Raw genomic sequence first — 27777 nt, 5'->3', positions numbered from 1 at the left:
AAACAATGGTGACCAAGACCTCCATTTGACCAGTTTTGAAATGCATTTGCTCTTACATACCTCTTGTTATCCTACTGTAAAAGGGGAAAACCAGAAGTCTTTTAAAAGATGTTCAAAGATGGGCTTTTTCTCTTCCATTCAGGCTTCAGAAGAGATGCTCTGCTGCTCTGATAAAAGTCTTGATAACTCCCTCTGCTTTCACATCTCACTCCTGCAGCAATTCTTTTCTCCTTGGGGATGCTTAGATCACACCAATATTTCAGCAATTAGTAAAATGCTGTTATTAAGCAATAAGTGATATTTCTCTCCTCTAGAAACCGAGCATGCTAGCTACACAACAGTCAGACACAGCTACGCTCAGTCCCCTTGAGTAGGAGTTTGATAAGAAAACTCACTATCCAGCAACCTACAGAACTTGGGAACAGTGTGGATATGAGTAAAACTGGGACATCCCATGACCACGACACACGGAAGGAAACTGCTGAGGAAACAAGTGCAGCTTGATTTCCATCAAATAAGCAAAGCCTAAAAGCAAGGCAAATCAGAAATATACGGAAAACTTGGAACTATACAGAGAGAATTAATTCTCTTTTTGATGTCAGAGGGATAAAGAAAAAGTAGTAATTATCCAGCATCTTTAGGAAAGACAAGTCCATTCTCATAGGAAAGAATTCGATTATACTTAAAATGGGAAACAATTGCAGCTGAGGTATGCATGTATTTTCACTAAACATGCTTGAAAGTGCAGAAGGTGCAGCTTGTGCTATGCAAACAAGGCAGAGAGTTTTCCTTCTCCTTTTGTTTCTACCACAGAGTGACTGATTTATGAGCATCCTCCACAATAGGACCCTGTGACAGCCATCCCAAGATAAATCCTGCTTGTGCAAACATTTTCAAAACAGGCAGAATATCTGAGTCATGCAGGAAAGCATGATATGCTTCTGCAGTTCACCCTTCAGTTGAAACTCACTGCACTCAAGCTGCATGTCCACAGAAGCCAAAAAAAAATAATGTAGCAAATGTAAAGGATTTACCCCAGGAACTGAGTAACTGCTTCGTAAGTCAGATGGGAATTAAGCTGCAATGCTGTTTAGAGGTGAAATTCTGACAGGGAGATATTCCAGAGGCAGTGCTAGGATTAATGCAAGTCTGTCTTCCCCCACTGAACTGGGAACAACTGACTGAGGAGGCTATCTTCAGAAATCCAAGACAACCAAGGACAATAGTTGATGTTTACCTTTACAGTTTTCATGTATCCGACTCCAGAGGCCGCTGATCTGCTACAATTTAGCAAGCCCACATTCTCAATCATCATACTCTGATTCCGGAGGCCAAGGATGTCAGTGAGAAGAGTGCCAAAGTTGTTCATTCATGATCCTCTACTCAGCAGTCTTCACAGCATCTCACTTTCCATTATTTCAAACTGCCACATCATTCTCCTCTGAAGCAACACTAGTGTTTGCAAGAGCATTTTCAGCCCTGCTTTTACCGTTTTATCAGTACAAGCCACTTGTTGCCAGCTTAGATCTTTTCCCTACTGAAAGCACATTTGCTAGGCAGCCAAGGTTTTGCAAAAAGAAAAAACTGTCCAGAGGGCCACAGTCCCTCCTTCCACATAATTCTGCAAGAAAGATGCTCTTGACAGAAACTTCCTTCCATTGCACTTCTCCCATCTCTCAAGTCCTCTCTGCATGAGGAAACTGGACTAGTATTCTACATCATTTTAAAATCAAGTTAAGCAGACAAACCTTTGCAGGGGCCCTCTTACTTCAGAGGGTGGAATATTTTGATTTAGCTTAAAACTCCTATAGATTTACTCTAACCTCCAAACAAATCTGCTTTAAAGCAAAACAGAAGCATCCACACATTTAGGTAACAGTTTAAATACGGCAGCTAAAGTTACAACTCCAGTACGAATCATGCAACTTCCTCATAACCAAGATGCAATTCTAGTATGGGTGCAGATCTAAAAAAAAAAATTCTCCATCCTGCTTTGAAGCGAGTTTTCTGTACTATATAGACTCAGACATCAGTGACCGACTCAACCAAAAGGCAGATTCCAAATATGTTTTTAAAGCAAATCTGTCAGATACCACAGTGGTAAATACTAAAAAAACAAACAAAAGAAAATGTTAGCATAAATGAGCAATGATGGCAAAGAAGAGGCTAAAGAATATACTGCAGACAGGTAAATCTGAAAATCCTGGTGAATAACAGAAGTATTTAATTCTCTTTCAGTGCTCTGCTCTCTCATAACATTGAAGAGGCAAGATACCAAAAGGAAACAGCGAGCAGTAGAAAAGACGTTGAAGGGTAAATGGATTTTTGTAGAACAGTTACCACCACTTGAACAAATAAGACTAGTAAGCTTATGCATTAATTTTCAGTAATATATGAATTCAAGACCATCTGCCAGTTTATGTATGATTTTTACTTTTTAAAACATGGATTTGGTTTCTATATGAAACAGCAAAAAATGTCACACTTGCCCTCAGAAAGCCAAAAAAACCTTTGAGAAAAAAATGCTCTTTTATTAAAACAAAACAAAACAACCCCCCCAAAAACTTAAAATCCAGCAGGCAGGGGGGTGAGGGCACACCCCCAGAGGAGGCACAAAAGGAAAGTACAGTGATGCTGAAACTTAATGAATTTACAATTCCTTTTATTTCATCAGTTCTCTGAAATTAATCAGAATAGGAACACAAAGCCAAACTATAAGTGCCTGACTTCTCCTGCATGAACTGGTAGCTAAACTGCAGGGAATTTATTTTAATTTTAGCAACAAGCAGGGGGTTTGGGAGAGTCCACATCAGATTAAGTGCAGTATTTTACAAATGGCTACTACTATATTCCACTACAGGCCCGTTATGAGAGTATGTTTCCACCCTGTGCTGAAAATGGGAAGGCGGAAGGTACGTGTCCCCTGCCACCCTCTCTCCCAGCCCTTCACAGGAAGCTATGAAGCTAATTTTCCCCAGCAGTACTCTCTAGAGGAAAAGTTCACTTCTCATGAAGGTAACACATTTTTTAATTATTATTATTTTTTATGCCTCCCAGGGGAGATGAGGAGGGGGGAGCTTCCTTGCTCAACAGAGAGAATGAAATTTTCCTGTATCAGTGCCAAGAATAGACACCCTAAATTCAGTGATCCTAATCTCCAGCCATCCATCAGCAGCAGGGTGGGACCATCTGATTCAGATTTTCTATTAGCTAGTGACTTTGTGTACTAAAAAAAGTCATTGTACCACCCAATTGTTCCTGCTGCTCTCTGCTCTGCAAAAGCAACGATTTAATAGTAGCTACCTCAGTAAGTGCTGTAAGTACTTCCCCAGCAGGCCTTTTATAACCAGCACCATCCTCTTCCCACCAGCTCTCTCAGGTCCCTACATGCCCCTCTGACCTTACACCGTGAGCTTTTGTTACAGCAACGTTCGCTGCAAGATCCTTTTGGTATGTCAGGGAAAATACTAACTCTGTATGACCTGCAGTTCCACAAGGAGCAGGATCTGAGAACAAACCTACTCCTGCAGGCAGAGCGATGATTTGATGTCAGCCATTCATTTACAGAGCCAATTAGTATTCCTATTGACAGTGATCAAGGCCTTTATTTAGTGCCTGCTGTACAAGAGTTAAAGAAAGGATAAAATAACCTTCACACTTCCATATTTTAAAAAGCATGGGAATATCTCAAAACAGTTTACTAAATATATCAGCCTAATAAATTACTGTGTCTGCCAAATAACACACATTCACTGGTTATTTTCCAGACAGAAAAGTAATATTTGAATAATTAGTTTAAAATTAATCAATTATTTACAGAATAAAATCAATAGTAGAATAAGTAGAACTAAACCGGCAATGGATTTGAAAACAGCACTAAATGAAAACAATTTTAAAAGTACAACCAAGGCTAACCACAAAGTCAGTTAACCCAGTCAGACAAATCTCATTCACACAGTTAGCATTCTGCAAGTCTTCAACTCCTACACAGGAGTGCCATGCACTGGGAGCAAAAATAAAGAAACAATCTGAGATCAGTTATTTCAGTTAAAAAACAAAACAAAACAAAAAAAAACCAGCATGGGTCTCAATACTTCACACACAGTTTTGTTCTCCTTCGTATTCCTAACAGCCACAGAGAAACAAGGAGAGCTGGTAAGCCAGGTCTCTCTGGATATTAGCAGCACGGGCCTTGCGCAAGTGACAGTCTTAGTAAAGAACACAAATGTTTCAGGAGTTCAGACAGCACTACAGGAGAATAAAATACAACAAGATGAAGAATATAATTTAACAAGATGAAAATCAGCAGAATTTGTAGACATTCACATTAAGTCAAAGAGAAGTTTAGACTAAGAGGACAGAATACTTTGGATCTCTTGTTCTGGTTCAACATCACCAACCAGCCAGAGATGAAGGCAGCCAGGTCTCTCAAACAAAGGAAACAACACACCCTCTGCCACGATTTTGAAAAATAGCTACTGATTTTGGGTGTCCCATATAACCCATCTTAATAAAGATAAGATTTTCAGAAAACTACAGATCTCCTCCTCTTTTTTAACTACTTTACTGTCTAGTGCCAAAGTTGGCATCCAAAAACAACACAAAACTCTAGTTCCTTTGAAAAGGATGGCCTCCAAAGTCAGTACTGGAAATGTAAAGGAGAAACTCTGTGCTTGGAAGAAAGCAAAAGCTAAAACCTGGTAGCCTCAGAGAGAACAGGGGAAAATATGAATTGTCTGTTTGATTAATGAATACAGCAAGGAGCTTAGAAAGGAACCTTGCTAATTCAAAATCATGCCCCGGCAGGGAACTAGGTTTATTTTTTACTATTAAATTAGTGAAACAAACCAACAAAAAAGTATTCAAGAAGCCTGCATTATAAATTGCAACCTGGCAAGCCATTTTGATGAGTGTTTAGTTTTCTACAGTGAAGGATAGATATTATGCAGTATTCAACACAGCTTCGTGGATTTCAAAAAGCGGAAGCAAGAATGCTAAAGGCCATGTTCAGATGAGCAGGTTTTCAATTAGGAAAATAAAGATTAGTAACTCTTTACTCAAAAATTAACAAAATACAAAGGAATTATGTATCACACTAACACATCAAGTGCACATTAGTTAAAATCTACACTAACCGAACTCTGTTCATTTAGGGGTAACCAGTTTATTTATATATTTTACATTTCCTAGCATTCCAGTTGTACCATTCATTACAAAATATTCCACCACTGGATGTCCCAATTAAGTTTTACTCCAGACACTAACTCTTCTATTTTCTGCCACAATGAGGTGGGTAAAGCACTTATACCATACCAGATTATCACCTATGCAACATGGAAGTAACATACATTAACCGAGTGTCCAAGTTCACCATGTCACAGGCTTGATGTCTCCCAGGCATCTGGTAGGAAATTCTTCTTTCTGCCTCTTCAAGTAAGTTTTAATAATGGAGGCTTTTATTTAATCAAATGTGAAAACACACATGTAAGATAATAATACAAATAATATAAATACTTAATAAATAACATAAATCAACAGCATTCTTTGTGTTATTTAACCTGGTATTGCCTATTTGTTTTACACTGTCTTTACATTTTCAGTTTCTAACGTACTACAGAATAACTGTGCAGAATAAATGTCAGTGGAAAGCTGGAGGTTGTGTCAACTGGGAAGAGGACAGATGAGCCACTTAGGAAGGTATACAGACAAGTCTGAGTTTGCAGGAGGCATACAGTGGCTAGACATCGAAAGAACCAGTAACAGTAACATCAAATTACTTAATACTCTCCTGAGCTGAATAGATTAGTCACTCTTAAACAATGATTTCTGACTTTGCAAGCAGGCAAGATGTAATATATTAGGCATACGAACACAAGAAAAACGTATATAAGGATCCTGGGATATAACACAGTGAAAATCCTGCAGCACAACAACATACGCATTTTAGCGGAACAAAGATTTCCCCTTCCCATGTATAGCACTAAAAAGACAGCTTACCCTTTCCACTTGCCCTTCTTTGTGCTTCAGTTTGTACACTTTCAGCTTAGGAAGGAAAGTCTCTGCATAGTTCTTGTCTTCCATACCTTGCAGCAGTACCCCATGGAACGCCAATCTGCAGGTATTTGCATGAATATCCGTATCCAGCTTGGAGCCGATCACAAGGCACAGTTTCGGACAAGTGACTGGTTTTTCAAACTCTAGCAGAGCCCACTGTTGCCTTGGGAGCTGGACTTCTCCTGACTGGTCATTTTCTTTGTTCTCCTCTGAAGTCTTCGAGTCCTTGGACAAGTATTCCTCTTGATAAAGATAATCTTTTTCAAAATTAAAAACATTTTCTTGAATTTCTTCATTGAAGTCAGTAGGGGCTGGACTGAAAAACATCACTCTTCCCATGACTGTTTCATGACCAACTGTGATGTGAAACTTGGCCTTTGTCTGAAGAGCTCCTCGAAAATACTGGATTTTCTTCAGGGAAACGATAGCAGCATGGATAGTGTGAAGTGATTCTGGGGTGCAAATTAGACCTCGTTCTAGCAGTTTGGGATCAAACTGGGTCACACAGATGCCTACTCTGTCACCCTGCATAGCATAAGTCACAGGAGTATGGAACATCTGCATAGACTTGACTTTCTTTGTCACCTATTGACAAAAGAGCAAGAAAGAAAATGAAACAAAATTAATTGCACGTGTGCATCACAAGCACCAAGCCACATGACACCCTGCCCACTTGTAAGCAGACTGGCCTTTTCTAGAAGAGTCCACAATTCACAAAGTAGAAAATGATCAGACTGAGATTACACTCCTATCACTTAAAATTAACACAGGTTGAACCCCTTACCTGATTATATTTCTGTTCATGAGACTAAGGTTACCATGGCCACAATTACATTGATATTTGCATCATCTGTGCTGCAATACCTACAGGCAACCTGCAAACCAACAGCTATACCCACACCAAAGAACAGCTTACTTCACGTATTCCTCCTAAGCACTTGTACCATCAGAAATTAAATAGTACAATACCTACCCATGGAGCCCCATGACTCTGTTTCTTTGCCCTTTCTATGAAACTCTTTTTTCATTCACTTTTTTGACTTGGTTGAATTTAAAACTATAAAAAGACCAGAACAAAAAATTTACTTTAGGGTGTATTTATACAGCACTGAGCACAAGCAAATCTTGTAAACTACCACTGCAAAACAGTAAGTGATAGAAAAATCTAAGTGCAAATAACCTATGAAACTCTGCATATTACAAAAAAATAACATCCTTGAAGTTTTCCTGCAAGGATTTACATGTTCTTTAAATATAAGGCTTGTATCACTGCCACTAAAACTTGGAGTTCCACCTCTTACGATGACTGTAGGAAAAGTGGGGCAGCATCCCCCGTTTAAACATAAATTTTATTTAACTCTTCCTAGATGCTTTGAAAGTGAAAACAGAAAAAAAGAAGTTTGGCATTAATAGGCTTGTTGTTATATCACCTATTTCAAAGAGTTCTCAAGCAGAAGAGAAGAATGAAATAAGCTTATAAAGATCAGTCTTGGTTCAGCTTGATCAGACCAAACCAGTTTAGTTTAACAAGATAAGTATACGTTAACAAGGATTCATTTTGGCTTCTGTTTTTGTTTTGCCAACTATTCTTTGATTTTTTTTTTTTTTTGGAAGGGGGGTTGTGTATAACCAAGCATTTTTTCTGGTTATGTGTTTATGTTGCTACCTGATACATTCACACCAATAGATGTTGAATAGCTGTTTGCTCTTTGCCTGAACTTTCTACATTAGATACTAAGCTTTTAATAGGGAAATAATGACAGTTTTTGCCAAGAATAAAATAATTCTCTCCTAAATACATATTAAGTTCTTGGAAAAGACTCATCACTACATAAAAGTTATACAAAGCATTTATTACGGAAGGGCTGAAACCTCAAAATTCAGATCCAAAACAGAACTCTCCATGGGAATCTCTGTTGCAGAGATCATTTCTTTGGTAAGTCTTTATGACTATACAATGAATTATACTGTGAACATGGACAGAAAAAAAAATGGCAGAACAGATCTCCACTATCTGTATCAATTGTTTTCCTTTCTGCGCTCTTTTCTTATTATCAATTCCACAGCTATCAAAAAGTTCATGCCAAATGCTACTGTGCAATTCCCAGCATTCATGCTTTTAGTATCTTACTCATCTGAAACTGTTCTCAAATCAGTCTCCAACTTGTGCACACCCCTCAGTAACCTATCTTCTAATTCCTGCCCATCCCATTATCTTCTGCTCCTGAAAGAAAGAAACCAATATAAACAGTGATGAAGAGGGTCCCAAACCTAAAGACTTTAGGATGGAACTCAGCAGATCTGGTTTTCATTCTCAGTACTTCAGAGGCTACACAACTTTGAGCAAGTCTACTATGACAGACTTTTCAGAGCGGTGTAGAGAAGTAAGACTTACTCGTTTTAATCACGGAATTATCTACGTGCAGGATAACACTGAAAATATCAGCTTGTGTGACTCAGGTGCCACACAGAAGTGGAATTAACATCTTTCATCTTTTCCTTTTCTACAAAGCCTGATGCCCTATAGGAAGGGCCTAATACTTGGCTTCAGACTAATCTTTATACGTCTCTTCCCAACATCGCTGCAGTAAGCAACACAGAGAAGACTGTAGAAAAGAAAGAAGAAAGACTCAGCATGGGGGAGATGGGGCAGGAGCTGCAGAAACTTAATCAGAATCAAGGAGTAGAAGGAAAGCAGATGAAAAGTCTACTGTGTAAACTAAAATCTTCAGCAGCTACAACATAAAAGCACTCCAAATAAGTCAGCAAAGAATGGGCACAAACAATATACAGAATGTTTATCCTTCACAAACATGGGAAAACAAGGAAAAAGGAGTCTAGCAGATACACAGCTTCTGGGAAACAACAAATATTCTGTATTCTTTCTTGAAATCATAATTATACAAGTAACAATGGCTGTGAGCTTCACTGCTACAAATATTGTTTGGGTTCCCTGGATCTCTGGCTGCTAACCAAAACCAAAAGATACACCCTTTTTCAGACTATAACAAGTTATTGTTGTAGCACTTTTCAAATCAAGTATCACATCAATGCCTATGTACTTTCAAACAATCTACAGGGTATTATGAGAAAGGAGATCAAGAGGTGTGTGTATGTAGGAAAAAAATCCCTTGCTAAAAAGTCTGGACCAAAATAGTCTGGTGTGATCTTAACTCATGTCAGAACAGACAAAAAAGGCTCTTAAACAGTTACTAGGACTTGAGTTTCAAGTTTTTTTGAACTCAAATATATATTCATTATCCTTTTAGGCAAACATCCTAGACAGTACTACCTATTCTAGATGGGCTAGAGAGAAACGATTTAGCAATTAATCTCTACCCCTCTGCTCACTTGCATGCTTGTATCCTAGAAGGTTGGAACTACAGAGACTTGAATCAAATCCCTCCTTTTTTCTTTCTCTATAACCTACCTCTCTCTGGTATTTCACAACAGGTGATACATCATCTAATCTTTTAGGACTTAAAAATCTAAATAAATGTGTTTCAAAGAAACAAGTACTACAGGATTTGAAATTGCCATTTGAAAATACCAGTCCAGACCATTTTGAAAGGCTCCATATGACTTCAAATGCAATAATACCAGCAGTATATCTTCCATTTTCTAAACTATGGACAGAGGGAATAAACTTGCAAGAGGCTAAGCAATCTTCCAGCCCTGTTATTCCCCAAAACAAAAATGGAACTGAAACTTGCACTAAAGATCTGCACGGTTTTCTACCCTGAATGGAGCCAAAATGCAGATTTTTTTTCTTTATTTGGTAATGAAAATTCAAGTTTGTAATATCCCTTTTTAAAAAATTTCCCATCTAAAGCGTTAAGTTAAAATATTACAGGAAAACCTTTGCCAGTCTCTATAATATTCTTTTATACATTCATCTGAAACACCTTTCACAGGATTCAGATAAAGTTAAAGAATAAAAATTGTGTTTAAAAAAGCCACCTGTAGTTGTGTTCATATGTTTAACACACCTCAGCATTTAATTAGAAGAACAGTAATCATCTATGAAACATATTCCTCAAAAGTGTTACGCCTCCTCTCACCTTAAGTTGACTTAAATTAGGCTTGCTGTGTCTGACATGCAGACTATAAATAATGATCAAAAGGAGAATTAGCAAGTGTTTTTGAAATACCTATTTCATGTGATTCAACTTCAATTAGATTTGCAGTTCTCAACTATGGCATACAGAGCTGGCTTGTATCAAAACATGGGCTGTCTTCTTCCACATTTCTCAGTGTTAAACTACATTAAAAGGAAGAGATAATTTTAAAGTGTCACTTCCCATGACAAGCGCTTGCTGTAATCGCCTCGGGAATTTGAATTTATTTGATTTATTGTCAATTAACAAACTTTTGGTTATTGATTTGGATATTAAGAAACAAAACAAAAAATTAAGCCAGTATGTAGGGAAATGCCTTTCCTCTCCCGCAGGCTCAGCTCTGCTCCCACAGCTCTCCTGCCCCCACTCCCCCTCGGCGAGGCGGTCGGGGCCAGCACACGCAGCCTCGGAGGCTCCCTGCCTCCCACCGCTTCTGCTGCTCCAGCGTGGGACCCCAGGGACTGCAGGCTCCTCAGGGACGTCCCGGCCCCGGCACAGGTCCCCCGCGGCCGCAGCCCCTCAGAGGTTCCTCCTGTGCCCCATTTTCATGCCTCCACCTGCGCCTTCTCTCACGTGCGTCCTCCTGGGTCTCCCCCTTGTGTCTCCTCATCTCCTCTCTCTGCCTTCGTGCTCCCTCACGTTTCCCTTCCACATGTCCTCATGTCCATGGCTCCTCTTCACCTCCCCTTCACAGCAGCCACCACCATTTCTTCGATATATCTGAGCAGAGGCGCCAGGTGCTGCCCTGACTGGCTGCAGTTTTGGCGCAGGGCGGCTGGAACCGGCTGTGACCAGCCCAGGGCCCTTCACAGCCACCTCCCACACAGGTCACCCGCCACCAGAACCTGCTCTTACACCCAGTGCAGGCTCCTGCAGGTATGAGACATCCCGCACGGGACCACCCACAAATACAGCAGTATTTTCCAGCTGCTGCATGAGGTTTCAACAGTGTGCCCCCCCCCAATAAATTTTGCTGTTAGTCCTCCGATCGCAGTCTCCACTGCGAGTTCAAAAAAGTCTAGGATCCTGACTAAGTCTCTCCTAGAAAACAGCATCCCCATTCCCATTCCTTTATTTCCTGTGTGTTTCAGTATTGGAAGCAACTGCAAAAGCATTCATTATACAGCGCAGTATATTAATCGACCCAAAGCTCTGTTGCAAGAGGACAACGCGTGTGGGAATTACAGTCTGACCAAAAAAGGCTCCGTGATGCTTAGGCGACAGCATGAGAGCTGAACAGGAACTGCAGCTCCTTCGGGCATGGAGCTGGCCCAGAAGCGGATCAGGGAGGTGAGCTGCACCCGCTGCATCAACTAACAGAGCCAAAGTAGCTTTAAATCACTAACTTCCCGTTTTCGAAGTAGACCACGGACATCGGTACCGTATTTTATTCCATTTTGCTCTGACCTTGACTGACAAAGACGTTCATCCATGGCTTAAAATACTCAATGTAGTTTTGTTCAGAGACTGAAGAACATAACTGAAATTCATCCTTGTTCTCTCTGGCCTTTAAAATACAAACCAGGAGACACTGCAAAGGACGCAGCTGGCACTTGGCATCAGATGGCGTCTCCCTTGCACATACCCAGTTTCCCAGTGCAGGGATCCCCACAAGTTATAACACCGCTCTGAACTTTCGCATATTTTCTTGAGCTGTACGGCAAGAGAAGTTACAAACACAGAGTTGGGGCTACATCAGCCAGTCCAGCTATCCACCAGCCAAGTTACGCTGAACATTTTGGAGCATTCTGTCCTGAGCAATAGAAATTCATAACTGCAACCAATTAGGAGCAATACAGTGGGGATTTCTTTGCATTTATTTCACACACCCAACTTTTGGTTCTTAAAATGCTTTCTTTTCTATCTTATGTCCATGAAAATAGTGCAAGGATCGTTCAAGCAATGCAATAAATGGAGGTTTATTTTAACCTTCTCTCTGGAAATTAGGTATTTAGAAACAGAAAGAAAGTGAATAATATGGGTGTAATTTTAAAAAGACAGACTTTATTGCATGCAAACAATGTACGTAAACATGGAAAACTTAGCATTATAAAACTTACTACAAACTTAGCTTAGAGAGTCGCTCACATTTTGCTTTCTAACTATGGCACAGGCGAATTGACTATATCTCATCATATAAATCAAGAGCCATGTGTTGAAATCTTACATCATTCACAAAGGGATTTGCTTTATTTTTTTGTTTTTTAATTTGGATAATCACGTTAATGTTCCTAAAGCATTATGTAAAGGTCTGTAAAAAGGGTGAGAAGGAAGAGGACTGGAAGAAGTGCATGTGTTCAAAAGCAGATTTAAAAAATGCAAAACAGAAATTAAAAGCACCCAAACAGTTCAGCCCTTGAGATAAACAAATGTATTCAATATAAGAAGAGAACCTGTTATTTGAAGACCAAAGGAAAAGCCCACTAAGATTTTCAAAGCAATTTAGTACAGACTAATAGAAAACAGGATACAGAAATTGTCCACTAATGACTTTTTCCCCTGATATGTCAGAGCTTCTTTTCCTTTATTTATCCAACTTCCATTAAGTTATCAGCCATGTGCCATTGCTCATAGCTTCTTTAGATAAGAACCTAGCCATCCTGCTGCCTCCCAATGCTGTGAGCGCATCTTTCTGATACAAGAGATACAGCAACCATTACTTTTCCTGTAATGCTCATGAGAAACTGCAAGTTATAATAAGTAATTATTAATAGTCTATCAGGGAAAAATGGATTATAAATGCAGTATTTATAAAAGGAGTATTACATATGTATTGCAAAAAAGGACCTCATTTCGAATACAGAGGACTCCAACTAGTTTAAAATGTCTAAGAGTCCAATTGCAAGAGCTGCATCTTTAAATTTGCAACTGAGAAGGGAAAGGAATTATTAAATGAAGAAAGCATGGTTTCCTGAAGTTTAAAAATACAAGAACAAGCCTGCCTAAATCAGCACGCAAATAGGAAAAAAGTTTGCAAGGCATAGACTAACCACACATCTCAATAGGATGCTAAATACGAGAAATGACACCTTAATATCACCCAGCAGAAGTGTCTGCCTACAGCTGAAGAGGAGAAGAAAACCAAGGCCCAGCTGTACCAAAGTGCATCCAATATTTGCTGCTTTTGAAAGGAAGGATAGTCTTCCTCCCCTCTGTGCTGTTACAACTCCAAATAAAGCATAAGACATCTCTCACCTTCCAGTTTCCTGTACTTGCTGGTGGTCTCAGGATATCAAGCTACATTGTCAGAACAGTAACCCACTTGCCTGAAAGACTATGGCAGTTTTTATTTTTCAGCCAACCTTTGCCTAAGCTCATATACTGAAACTAAGTAAAGCTCAAATGCAGGCATAAGACAGTTCTTACATTTAATCAGATTGTTTCATAAATCCTCTTCTAAAACCAAAGCATTCTGAACTCTTTCCTTTATAAATGAGGAATGACCATTTACAAGCAAGACTGAGTCCCATAAATGAGCAATGCATTTTAGCAAAGGCGGCAAACCCTTCCTGCTCAAAACTGTCAAAGGACACCTAGGCTGTGAAAGCACAAGACAGAAGCAACAAGCATTCAGAACTCATGAGTTGAGTTCCTTGCCCTACTCCATCCCACAAAATAACAAGTCTATTTGGAGGGGGGGGGGGGGAAGGAATATTTTTTTCATTCTCTGAACCTTTGGGGTTCATGTCATATCTCAATGAAATTAGGAGTTTCACAGATCTTCAACCAGGGATTTCAGAAAAGCATAAAACCAAGACAAAACAGGTGTTGCCAACAGTCTGTCATTAAACAGCAATTACATGATACAAAGTTTGTCTCTGTACTCTGATTGCGGCAAGCCATTTCTTTTGGTTGTCAATGGCAAAACGGCAGTTAGGACCAAGTACAAATGGGAGAAGCCTCAGACAGTCAGAAAACACTCCAAGTTTGCTGATATCATCAGCATGATGTGGCTTTAAAACTGTTTTCTGAGAGGTCTTGAATATTTCTAAAATCTGTTGTTTGACCACAGCCTCACTTTCCTCCACATGCTATATTACTTTCCTATCTGGAGACAAAAATTTCAGACAGAATGCTTCTTTTAGCTTATTCTGAAACTAAAGTTTATGAGGGCATCACTGTATGACCACTGTGGTGCTGATCTAATCCCACACACATGCTATCAGATTTTTTTCTAAGGTACTCCTCTTCTTGATAAAATATTCCATAGACTGAGTTGCCTGCACTACAACACTGGAATAAGACAAAATAAAAGGGGTTACTAAAATCCCCTTAGCTTAATTCCTTTACAGTATCTAAAATGGCTATACGCCCAGTAAATAAAAAAGCAGGTCAATGATTTTACTCTCATGCTGCTCTGCTTTAAAGCCATAATTTTAATTACATATATGCTATATTCACACGCACAATCACAAATCAAAAATTAGCAAGTGTTAAGATTTTGCACATAATGTTAAGTGACCTTCTGTGCATATCCATTCTCCTGCACCCTTTAAATATATAACCTCAAACTTTTTCAACAGAACCTGTTCCATTCCATGCACAGGCTGAACAAGTTTCAATGAATAAGAAACTATTTCTTTTCTTCTCATAACTGAACTGCCTTGCATTAATCATTTACTGTACACCATCAAATCCTCGCTTTACTGCACATATGCTTTCTTACTAGAGTATTTTATTATTTACTAAAGTTCAGCAATCTATGTCACCCTTGTGATATGAGATGGCATTAACCCTCAACTGCATGTAGGAAACCACCACATAACTTGTGAAGATCCAAATTCTCAAGAAAAACTAAGTGTCCAGTTTGTGAAATTGAAAGGCTGATTTTTCAGAATATTTGCACTTTATAGCAATTTTACCTGTTCACAGCAAAACTCCCAATGACCTCAAGCACTTCGGCCAGTTTTCAGCTCACACCAAAATCCCAAACCCAGCTCACAGCTCCACAGGTTCCAAAGGAGAATGCTGTGGGAGATGTCAAAAGCCTTACTAAAATCAAGACTCCTCCCACGTCTACATTTTCTCATAGAAGTCAATTGCATTGGTCAAGTACAATTTGCCCCAGCAACATTTCCCAGTAATCACATATACTTTTGCCACTACCTCCTTCTATCCGTATTTCCTCTAGCCAGCTTCTGTCCCTGTCATCCCCTATTTCTATCCTCTTCACCCAAATCTACCATCATCACTTCCTTGATCCTGTACTTCCTCATCAGCCCTCTTCGTTCTCAGTATGCTCTTCCTACTTTCATCCCTTACGTTTCTTCTACCTGGGAATCACAGGGGGCAACACCAAGAGTCACATTAAGCAATACTGATGCCACTTTGCAAGTGTAAAGAAATGCAACACCAAATCATGCCAAAGCCACCATGCAGTCCTACTTCAGCAGTTGTCCTGCTCTGGGCCACCAAGCTCCCACTGCTCCTTTAAGTGCTCTCTGCATTGCTTCCTCTAGATTCGGGTGAATCTACTTCACGTCCTCTTTGTTCCAGCAGAGAGGAGAGGGAAGAACGAAAGGCAGACCACATTTCCCTTTGCTGCTCTGGCCCGAGCACAACCACCATGCACGTTGCATGCGTGGGACTTAGGGCAGAGATCCTGCTCTCCAAGGATGTGGGGAAGGGAGCAGAAGCCAGACACCTATGCAGGTATCCCTTCATCTCCAGATGACTCCAATCTAAGTTTCATATAACTGAAAAAGGAATCTTAAGATGTCAAGTAACCTTAACTGTAAGTGGCAACGCTTGTGCCATCCCTCTCTACAGAAAACAAGATACACATTTTAAGAGCATATATAATGCCAATGTGTTTAGCCAGCAAGTAGCTAGGCAAAGAACCTCAGACCCATAGTAGAACTATGACATGGAATAAGTTTACCGTTTACATAGCAATTAAAGTTCCTGCAGCTTTTCAAAAATATTTTTCAATAAAATATTTTTCAAAGAAAAATTCCAAAAAGAAATCAAAACCAATGCAAAGATAGGTTAAGAAAAGCTGTCTAGAATGTTGTTCTTCCAACAGAATGAATTAAATTGCTTTTTTTTTTTTTTAATAGATTTTGGTTTAGAACAATAATACTTTTATCTGAAGACTTCAAAGTCACATGCAAAAGAATATATCACAGTAAACACAGGGTTGAAGGTTTTATAGAAAAATTTCTACTGGGATTTTTCCCTTCTTTAAAAGAAATTTGTTTACTACCAGTCTTTGAAAAGCATAAAAGGGGGGAAACTATAGGCTAAAGAAGTAAAACTTTTACATGTAAGGAACATTTGGAGCTTTGTGAGAAGGCTGGTTTTGGTAGAATGTGTGACATGTAGCCCAATGTGAGTAATATTATATCTTAAATAAAAATCAGCCCATGAATATACATAATCCAAAAGGTAATTCTCCCAATCTCTAAAATGTAATGGAGCCACTCTAGATCACTGAGGCATGAATATTTACCGTATTCAGGCTTTACTGCTCTCGATCTGGGTTCAATTTTGCAAATTAAAATGAAGGCTCTGTGGATAGAGAGATTAAAGAAGAGCATCCCAAAGCCTGCCTGTTTCCTTGGTGTGGTAGCAGTGATCTGGTTACCCTTCTGTTAGGTTATTTCTTTTTTACTTAATGGAGTAGGTCAAAAGCAATTGAGAATGGAAAGAGGAGGTCAGTATTAGGTCATAACCTTGGAGTTAAAGGCTCACTAAGGAAAACAAACAGAGTGAACAGAAAGCTGCATTTAAAAATAAAATCTGTAATGAAAAATTATATTTTCAGGTCTGCTCACTTCTGTTTTGACAGGCCAAGGGAAAAAATAAGAAATAAGTTCTTATGCTCATTTTTTTTTCCCATGAACAAAATTCTCCCGTCCCTTCTCTAAAATAAGCTCATTAATAAAAGCCATGATTTACACACAATGAAACAAAAGTGATGAATAATTACCGAGAGATCAGGTAGGCTTCATTAATTGTGGCAAATGTTAACAGTAATCGTGGTGATTTGTGTGTATATATATTCTAGAAGATACCTGGACTATAAATACAACAGCATCCTAGTGCAATGCAGCACCAAAAAAGCAAACAACTATGCACATCAGTACAAATCAAATGATACGGTACTACTCCTAGTGAATTCTTTGTGCTAATTATAATCAAAGCAAAGGCTACCTCTGCTGTGAGAAGAGGAGGAAAAAGGCATGAATAACTATTCAGACTTGAGTGTCTTCTGCAACAATCCTTTTTATTTTATGAAATTAAGAACAATTGGTATACAAAAATCTTGCAACTTTTCCTTGAGGTAGGATTTTTTACACGGTAAATTTTACACAGTTGGACTGGAAAGCAATGTCTAATCCAAGTCAGCAACAGTGTTTAGGATTAGACAAGTAAATTTATATCCTCTGCATTGTATAATATTTTCAAAACCCCAGCAGTTGAGCGTAGAGAAAGAACAAATGGATTTATCCCTACCATCTTGGCAAATAATACTAAGCTATTAAAGGAACAAAGCAGTATGGTGCAAAATTTGATAGAGCAAAAACAAATTCTAATGCATAGATACTTGGTAGAAAAGAGTCAGGTTTATAATGATGATTTTGATGCATCTATTCACATGCAACTGATTGAAGAAAGGGGAAGGACAGAAAGATGAAGGGGAAAAAATGGGGTAAAGAATGAAGAAACAGCACCTTATGAAGTCGGAAATAACAAAGCTAAAATGTAATGGTCGTTTGCTAACAAAAACAGCATTTACCATAGAGAGCTGCCATATGATATCTCATGAAATAAGAAATTCACACTTTTTTTGCCTCTGAGCTACATCCTGGTACCAAAGGGTTACTGTGCTTTGAAAACCTTCACCAACAGCCTTACTAAACATTTAATATTTTTCTTTCTGCTTTCTTAAAGGCCCCAGATGTGCTCTTGCAGATCAAAAGAGACCAACTTATAAAGTTAAACGAAATCAAGGGCTTTTGTTCCGAGGCATCGTTGCTGAACTAATTATTCCTGGATGTTGTTTAATGAAATAGTGGTGCCATATATTAAAACAGTTAACAGGATGAGTTGCATGAGTTATAGGAAAGGTCTGATCTGGGATTATAAATTTAAGTTTTTCTTCAAAGGAGATGAAACAAACTACTCAGAACTCCCCAGTACTTTCTGTCACTGGAGGACTGAAATAAAGGAACCCAAAATATGTAGAATAATATTTCAGCTTTCATACATTCACCCTTCCCTAGATGATGCAGAACTGAAGATGGGGGAGTTCAAAAATCTCCCAAGATTCTTTAAGATGAAGGAAATGAAGATCTTAGGTATCCTGTCTATGCCCCGCGTGTTACAAAGTACAAGTTAAAATAAATATAGGTAGTCTTAGGAGAAGCTTTATTTTAGATATATCTAAGAAAAACAAGAAACCATTCCCACCTTAAACAACCCAAAACAAATAATTATCAGACCAATTGATAAGCACTTCTATTAAGCCGGGGGGGGGGGGGGAGGAAGTAAAGGGGTATCTCAAAATCAAATTATTAGTAGAATTTGATCTTCTGCACAATTCTGCAGTCCCCAGCCACACCAACATTTTTGGTAAAACACTTATTTAACTATATGTTTACATTACTGAGAGAAACAAAAGGCACTAGAGATCCCTAAGGACATCTCAGGATAGGAAGGGAGTTTTTCCAGAACCAATGGCTCCTATACAGCAGACAATAAACACTTCACTTCCCTACTGATAGTCTCCTCTGTGTTTGTATTTTACAGCCTGACACCAGCCAACCCAACACTTGACACCTAATTAACAGACCAAGGAGCTGGAGGTCCATATATTGATCACACTAAATGGGATTAGTGTGAAATAAAAAGTTCAAAGGGTCTTGACCAAACTTCACCACAGCCAGCTGTGACAGCTGCTATGAATTTGTGTATGCAGTGCCCCACACTTTTATTAAGAGAGGTCTGGCACACAGGAATATGCAGTAGCCTATGAGATCATGAAGGTTCACCTAACAATGTCAGGCTCTGTAACTGTAGTAACTGATTGAGGAAAAAAATCCTCTGCTTGTTTGCATAGGTCTTTTTGATTAACTCATGAAAAGGGTCTCCCACCTCTGGTACAACAAGCATTTACAATAGAAGCAGAGTTGTGACTTCTTTGCCTCTCAAGGATTTGTTAACTTGCTATGGAAGAGCTGTTCAATTTGAAAGGGGAAAAAGAAAAAAAGAAAAAGAAAGAAAAAAGAACAAGGTCTGATTGTAAAAGTAGTAATTCCTGACATGCACTGCAAAGCATACCAGGTATATTCTGATAATGACAGCCAGGAGCTATATTCAAATGAAAGAATTCCGAACTATTTTATCTTTTAAACACATTTTTTATTTGCCTAAACCTCTCAGCTGTCATCAGATGAATAAATATTTCTACAGCTTCCCCTGCCCCCGTCTTTTTAGTGGCAGGCCTACTAACATCATTTTTAAATCTTCATCAAGATCCAAACCAATGACAACTCCCAATGTATTTTAGTATTTCTAAACACCTGTGCAAATTAATTTCTTATTTAAAACAGGTGAGCCTCCTTTTCCAGTATCAGGTATCACAGACACCTGTAACGGAAATATGGGACATGGGAAACATATTGCAATTCAGTAAAGGAAGCAAACGCATTCTGCAGAGATGCGCAGGTATTGCTGAAGTATGGTGAATGCACAACAGGATTCTCCTAGCTAATATGATGTCACCAGAATATGCAGCATAAACTATGAGCAAAATTCGCTTTTGCTTTTGTTGGTGTTTATTTATTGCTTGCTTTATGATTTACTATGTGTTAGAATATTTCCCCAAAAGGTGAAGGAAGATCTGTTCTGGGAATTTACACACTAACAATAAGGAAATAGTCATCAGTCAGGAGGAAGAGAAGGAAAAGAGCCAACAATTTACAAATCATTGTAATCCATTATGGGTCTTTTAAAAGAAAACTACACGTGGACCACAAACTGACCTCAAAATAAGTTCCCTGAGGTTGCAACATGCATGAGTAACAGAAGATGCCACTACAGCCATCATACAAAAATATCTGGCAACAGATTGCCAAAGCCAAAAGCTTGGGAAAGGCAAGGAGGACAACCTGAAGCCTATGAAAGAGTGAACTGGAGCGCTGCAACACTGGCATTTCACATAGCAAAGCACAATCTCTTAGCAGTTTATACAGTACTGTGACATAACAAAAACCACTTTTGTTTCTCACTCTTTTCTATCTATGCATATCTCTTCTGCTCCTACCTAGAATTCTTTCTTTGCAGAATCTTCCATCTCCTATCCTGCGAGGTTTCAAGTCTATTCCCTGCCCCATCACATCTGCTAAGACCCTCACTGAAATGGCCAGTGAAGATTTTACATGATTTTTTTTTTACATGATTTTACATGATTACATGATTTTACAAGATTTTACTTTTGCCCTATCTGCAGAGTCAGAACTATAACACTGCTACTGTCACTCCCTCACAGCCTTGAGAGCTAGAACCTTTGCTTTTTAAGTTAAAGCTGAGATTATGCATAACCCAAAATGTGCAGGTCACAAGAAATACACCAAGATGACTGGATCCAGTCTAAAGTAAGCTTATCTAGCCTATCCACCAATGCAAAAATCTTTTCTATATTCTTTAGGATTTTTTTTTCCAGTGTAGTTTTACATGTTCTATCAGATCTTTTGAAGTATTCCTTCATGATCAGATCTCCTCATTTGCAGTTTTTTCACTGTAACCACTAGGTCTCAACAGCTGCCGTTCTCTAAAATACTGGATCGGATTATGAATTTCTTAAATAGTGCAAAACTGCATCACCACTTTCTCTCTTAATACATTATACATGTTGTAATTGTATGTACCTTTTCAATTTAAAATGATTAAGAAATGCCCGAGGACAAAAAAAGCCCCATACACTATGGAGGTAGACATCTTGGAAAAAAAACTGTATAAAATTAAAAAGCACCCAGTTAGGTTTATTCACTGCTAAAGACTAGGATAGATGCATAATATCAGAAGAGCATTAAGTGTGACAAAGGCAACAACTCACAAGGGGAAGTCTGCAACATTGAAACACTAGCTAGTAACTGCAGCTTTTCATAGCATCTTCACTAAGTAGACGCTACCGCGGTGGCCACCATATCTACCAACTGTTCTTCATTAGCCAAAACATTCTTCTCTCAAAAAGCAAAAGAGCATTTGCTCTAATCTTTCAGGGCAGTATTACACAGAGGATATCTGTGTTTATCTCAGTGAAAATCAATGCTAAACTCAGACTGCGTATTCAGATGTTGCTTATAAATTCAACAACAACAAAAAAACAGTCTCCCTATGCCACAGATTTACATTGTCTTTATTCTAAAATGCATTATTATTCTTTTACAGTGAATATGGATATAGAAGATACCCATCACAGTGAGACTCCAAGATGTGGTTACCTGCACTTTTAGGAGATGAGAGTAAGATATAACTTGGGGTGCACCCTCCAGTCCTATGTTTTATGGGTTTTTTGGTACAACTTCAAGGCTTAGGAAAAAAATAATAATAATAATTTTATTGGAAGTGACTGGATACCTTTATCTAGGGAGAAAAATGGAAATGCCTACAGTAAGTTAGGAGTGAATCTGAAACTAAGAAGTGTTTACATCATTCAAAAGAAAAATGTCAGTGTTAGAAATTCTTGCTATTACAGTCAATGGTGATTAGAGGAAAGCAAGTCAGCAAGCAGGTACAACTGGTTGAAGTGTTATCACTGTCTCTGAAGAGGACGAGTGGGGAAAATGATAATTTAGGCATAGATGAGGCCAGATAAAGAGACAAATAAGAAAAACTTTTAACCTGGCCAATAAACCAAGCTGGCAAAGCCACTGTAAGTAGATGCTTGGTCCAAACTGAAGAAACCTAACTTCAAGCATCAATAAAATGAAGGTGAACAAGGTACATGCAATACTTAAATATATGTTTATATACCACTTTATATTCTAGGGATAACATGTATACATCACAGCCTTTCAGAGGATTAGATTTAGAGGAGCAAGAATTTTAAAAATGAAATTTGACAATTTAATTTAAATAGCTGCCATTAGCCACGTAAATTTTCATTTTCCATCTTTACTGAAAGGCAAAACAGTATGTACCACTGGAATATTCTCTGTTCTGTCCATATCATCACTACTTGCATCCCCTTTAAATAATATATTTTATAACTATGACAGGTATTTTTCCCTCCTTCCTGCAAAAGGTCGATATATTTATTGCCTTTGGTTTTTTTACTTTATTAATGTGGGATAAATTACACACCGTTTGGAAAACATTTCACCCCCTTATTTTTCTAAAGATATTATTTAAGCCCCCAAAAGGATGCTAACATTCAATAAAAGCATAGGGTAGCCTATTAGAGTATCAAGTCTGACATATTATCTGAGGCAAAGGCCGACTGCAGTTGCTTCAGAGGAAAAACACAAAACCCCAGGACTTTACCAACCATGCAGTAACAAAAATGAGGTCGTAATGAATTCCAATCTAACCGTCAACAGTGGATTCCAATTACTGTGCTCATAGGAGAAGTGAAAATATTGACAAAACATAATACCATTTTTCTGATAAAGTGATGATCAAGGCCTCAGAAAACCTCACACAGATATAAATCTGCAAAGAAAATCAGGTTCCAACTCCAACTTTGCTCTGTCTAGTCTTGTTAGACTCCCCGCGTATGAAGGGGTCAGCTCCCATTCTGCTCAGAGAGTATGAAATAGGGATGCTAGAATGAGGGTTAGCACCAAACTTAAATAGCCTTGCTATTATAAATTTCAGTAGAAGGACTATTAGTTAAACTGTGTGGGTTTTGTGGTTTAATATACACTCAAGCACAAGTAATTTTTCTACAAGTCTTTGGCTCCATCTGCTGACTTTTAATATTAAAAATAATTGATTAGGCTGAGACCATTGATGGCTTTTGGAACACAATTTTCTTTTTTCTAAAGCCTTCTGCTTTTTGTAAGTGTAGTCCAAAAGGTATAACTGAATACATCGAGTTCAGATCTAAATCTTGTCAGTGAAAAAGATCTTGAAGCAACAACGAACCAGCTCTGAGAAGGTACCTGAATGAGCTTGGGCTGCACAGGAGGTGAATGAATCTTACTTCAAAGACTGGCTGGACTGCTGTTTAAGCAACAGGTACATGGCTAGATGGTTACACCACAGAATCACCCAGCAATTAAGTCCAAATCCCAGAAGTGAGATGGTGAGCAGAACAACAAAAGGAAGTGAAGGTCCATACCACAACCCTTGCAAGAGCTTGTTGGGAGACATTCGCTCAACATCTGCCTATGCTGGTTTCAGCTTCTCCCCTTTTCACTGAGCCATCTGCTTCACAGAAACTAAAGCTGCTTGTATTTATGAACAAAAACCTGATAAAAAATAAACATTGGGACTTTTGGACCTTCAGAGTGTGCGTGTCTCAGCACTGACGTATTTTTCATTATTGTAGAATTCTGATCATTATCGAGTGCCATGAATTCAAACTAGACAGAATTTCTACATTTAAAAAAATTACACTTGAGAAATAGATTTAATATGCTCTTTAAATATAGCAAAGTCGTCTTAGACCCAATCTTGGGGTGGCGTGCTTTGGGCTTTTTTTTTTTTTTTTGGGGGGGGGTACTTTCACAGATTTTAAGTAGTTAGAGAACCATTTCAACAGTACAAATAAAAATTAAGCAGCAGCAAATCACAGGCCATTTTTAAAGTTAAACAGTTCAACTCATCACTAAATAAAAGCAGCCTGATTTACAAGAACATCGAGCTCTTGTAGCTGCAAGTGATTTGAGTGGGAACTGGGATAATCAGCATCTCTGAAAAATCTGTTTTCCCTTATAACCCTAAGGACCCGCTATAGTAAAATTTGCCCCCCCCCCAAAAAAAAAAATAAAAGAAAAAAAACTTTCAAGACTTCCTGGGCCATCTCTATACTTCCTCTTATCAGTGTAGGAGACAGGGGCAGTCTCTTAAATTGAGTAGTACTGCTAGATATGGGGGAGCTTTTTTAAAAATGCTATTCATAGCTTCTCTATCAGCCTACTGAAGTTTTAATATTTGATTACAGGCACAGGTAAAAAAAGATAGAATCCATTTTTCCATTATTTTGAATATGGGGGGGTTGGGGGAGGGTGTTAAGCACAGAATGAAGCCTTAACTGTGATTGAACAGAATCTGAACCAGACCCTAAAGCTCAGCCTCTACCACAAAGGCGTGAAAAAAGTTCATCTTTATAGCTTTACAGAACATCCCACACCTTTTCTGAAGTTAAAATTCATAAACTCTCACATACAGCATACACCACAGATATTGTAGTATCCCCAAAGTTTCTTTTAAAACTATTAAATGTTTATAATCCAGCATCCACAGCTCACACTGAAGCTAAGGAATCCATTACAAGTGCCACTATTTAAAAATTGAAATAAAACAGATTAATTCAAATTCTGAACAAAAGCTCCCAAGAAATGTTAACATGATATGAAACATTTAGAAAATACAGGAGTAATTTTTACAGGGATATATTCCAATATAGATAAACCCAAGAGGTTCAAAAATATATTTATGCAAAGGTTCACTTAGGAAAAATTATCACCATCTGATTTGAGATGGAGAGAGACTTTTACATTAAACTTAAAATATAATGACATTTAAACATAAGTTTAACCTCCTTTAAATGTGATTTTCCATATATAGGAAAATAGCAAGAAAACAAGCATGCATGTTTTAAATAACTGCATAGTTAAAAAATTTTATCTCATCACTGTATTCCCTCCGTTGAAGTCTATCTAAATCCTGACACGAGTAAAACGTACCAGTTCAAGACATCGTAGCTAGATGACACTGAACAAATGAAAGGATTAAAACTTCACTGCAGAGCAGAGCAGAAGAAACCCTGTCCAGAGAGAACAATGCAATGCAAAACAAAAAGCAATAATGCAATGTTTGATTTGTGAATCTGCACTCACTACACCAGATAACTTTAACATTATGGATTCAAAAGCAACATTAACTCAGCCCACTATACACTGTGATGTCTAATGGTATGTTTTTACAACTGTTTGTAATGTATAAGTTAAACTGCCTAAGTCTCTCTTGTGAATCACCATAATCACAAAACTCTGCATAAATGTTATATTCCCTTTTATTTTCCCATTTAAGTTTGATGTAAAAATGAATTGTTTTATCCATCTCTGTTCCCATATATGAATTTTCAAAATACCTTGCCAATGTTAAATAGTTTAACTTCATTCCACCTTGACAGACAAGAATTAAAATCATCTTCATTTTAAAAAACAAACTGGAGAACAAATAGATCATGTTCTTGCTTTTTTTTTTTTTTAATTAAAATTCAAACAGGAAGCTTGTTAAAAAACAAGAGACTGAATAGAACTGCATCTTCTCATTCTTATTTGTTGTTTTTACTACAAAATTAAAGTTATCTTTTAAAATGCTGTTTAGTTTCCTCACAATAATCTCTCTCCGAAAAAGAAAATGACACAAGCAGCAATGGAATTTCACACTGATGAAAATATCCTCAGCGTTACTGACAACACATCAAACAAAGCCTTCATCTTCAAGGTGTTTTAAAGGTTACATATGAATGGAACCAGCTAAATCCAAAACTGTCTTCCCTAAATATGTTCTTGTTGCTTGTATTACCTCTAAACGTTTTCTAATATTCCCAACTGTAAATTTACAGTTGGCTTCAAAGATTTTTTTCATAATATTAAAGTCTTCCGGAGCATCTCTTAAAATGGGGAAAGACTCTGATCTCAGAGAAGACAACCAGTTATGTGCAGTCTGGATATATCGGGCATCTGGAAAAAAAGGACTGAGTTCATGATAGAACATTCTTGGAACATCTGGATAGGTCAAAAGTTATAAATGCACATAACTGTCATCTTCAAAGTTATTAGCTCAGGTGGAACTGCATTTAATGGAGTCCTTTCTAAACATCAATTTGGAAATAAAAGTTCCAAAAGCCAAACAGATAGGATGGGTGGTGAAGAACAAAACAAAGCAGGGACACAAGTAGAAGAAACAACTCAAAAAAAGAAGTTCAAATTTCTTTCAAACACTATTGTTACGAATGATTAGTCAAGAGTTGTAAGATACATTTGTAATCTGTTGGCGCTTGCTGCAAGAAGGAAAAATAGATATATCATGATTTCCGCCAACTTGACATTTCCATCTTCCTGCCACTATTTAGGGAACTGCATGCCTGAGAAATATTCATACTTCAGATAATTTACTTAATAAATTATGTTGAACTCAGCCTTATGTAGCACCTCAGGCCCACATTTAGACTCATGAGAAGCCTCAGCAAGTTAGGACCCCACTCCTGCATTACCACACAGGAGAATAATCTCCCATAATGGAGGGGGAGGAAAAAGAAGATGGACCTCCCCAGGCCACAGACATCCTTAATAACCTGCTCCTACAGTCCAGTTAACCAAGTCTCTGGTACCAGCCTTTGACAATACTGGACTGAAGTATTAATTTGAGGGTCCTTACCAAATTAAAAACACATTTTATAAAAACAATCAATCATGACTCCTCGAATGAACATCAGGTCAACGACAGAAAAAGAATACTTACGTGAAATAGAAACACCAATACTTTTGACAAAACATGATTCCTATTCAGTCACCACCTGTCTTGAATTCTGTCCTAAAGTCCACAGTGGGACTTTGCTTTCATTTCATTTTACAAAGATTTGCATACTTCTTTGCATTTAGATTAAACTAACTGGTGTTGATTTGTACTGATCCAAATCTGACCTCCAAAGCCAAACTTATTTTAATCGTTTAATTTAGTTTTACTGGGCATTTATTTCGTTCTTTGCAAAGATACATATTTTTAAGTTTCCCTTATGCTCCTCTTTTCCACAGTTTCATTCTGAGTGTTTGTAGTCCATCTGCATATTCCTCACCCCCTAGAGACTTCCCGTTATTGTCAACTATTCTCCACAACCAGGATCAATGTTTTCAACCAGGCAAAACAAACACCACATGAACAATATCCATACCTCAAAACTGAACTAAGTTTATATCAACAGATATTTCCTTCCCTAAGCAATCGCTTAACTCGCTTGCAGTCCTACATACTACGTATTGCACATCAGACAAACTCTTCCAAGGATGGTTAACATAAGTCTACTGAAATTAATTATATACTGAATATTACATTAAGAAAAAGCACCTACAACATAGCAACTATAGCAAAATAACAAGGATGAAGTTGTTAGATGAATACTGGGAAACAGCAGAAAACTTCAAGAGGTTCTGAAACCTAACATATAACCTAAAGTGAGGAGGAAACTTCTGCATCATGAATTTCAATACTTCTTTCCCATTTAAAAAAATACATTTATTCACATCTGCACATATAACAGGATCACTGTTTCCAGCAAGTTTATCTGTTCCCATTCCTAATTTCTGCCTCCTGAACTGAACAAGCAGTAAGGTCGTCTCGGCCATTCTTTTGCAAAACTTCTTGCACACTGTATATTTAGAAGATATTTTTAAAAAATTCAGTTGCCCAGACAGAAAATGGG

The 27777-nt window shown here is 38.0% G+C and overlaps 1 protein-coding gene across 2 annotated transcripts in view; it reads right to left on the bottom strand.

Annotated features, from left to right (window-relative positions):
• Positions 1–27777, bottom strand: part of EEFSEC (eukaryotic elongation factor, selenocysteine-tRNA specific) — a 130150-nt gene that overhangs the window by 50535 nt on the left and 51838 nt on the right. For both annotated transcript variants that reach the window (XM_067303698.1, XM_067303699.1), the window contains exon 5: positions 5998–6639. In XM_067303698.1, coding sequence (XP_067159799.1) covers positions 5998–6639 — 642 coding nt within the window. The remainder of the gene's footprint in view (positions 1–5997; positions 6640–27777) is intronic.

The sequence above is a fragment of the Apteryx mantelli genome, chromosome 12 (genome assembly GCF_036417845.1).
Source record: "Apteryx mantelli isolate bAptMan1 chromosome 12, bAptMan1.hap1, whole genome shotgun sequence".
Lineage (NCBI taxonomy): Eukaryota > Metazoa > Chordata > Aves > Apterygiformes > Apterygidae > Apteryx > Apteryx mantelli.
The sequence above is the reverse complement of the archived record's forward strand: the minus strand, read 5'-3'. Positions and strand labels throughout refer to the sequence as shown.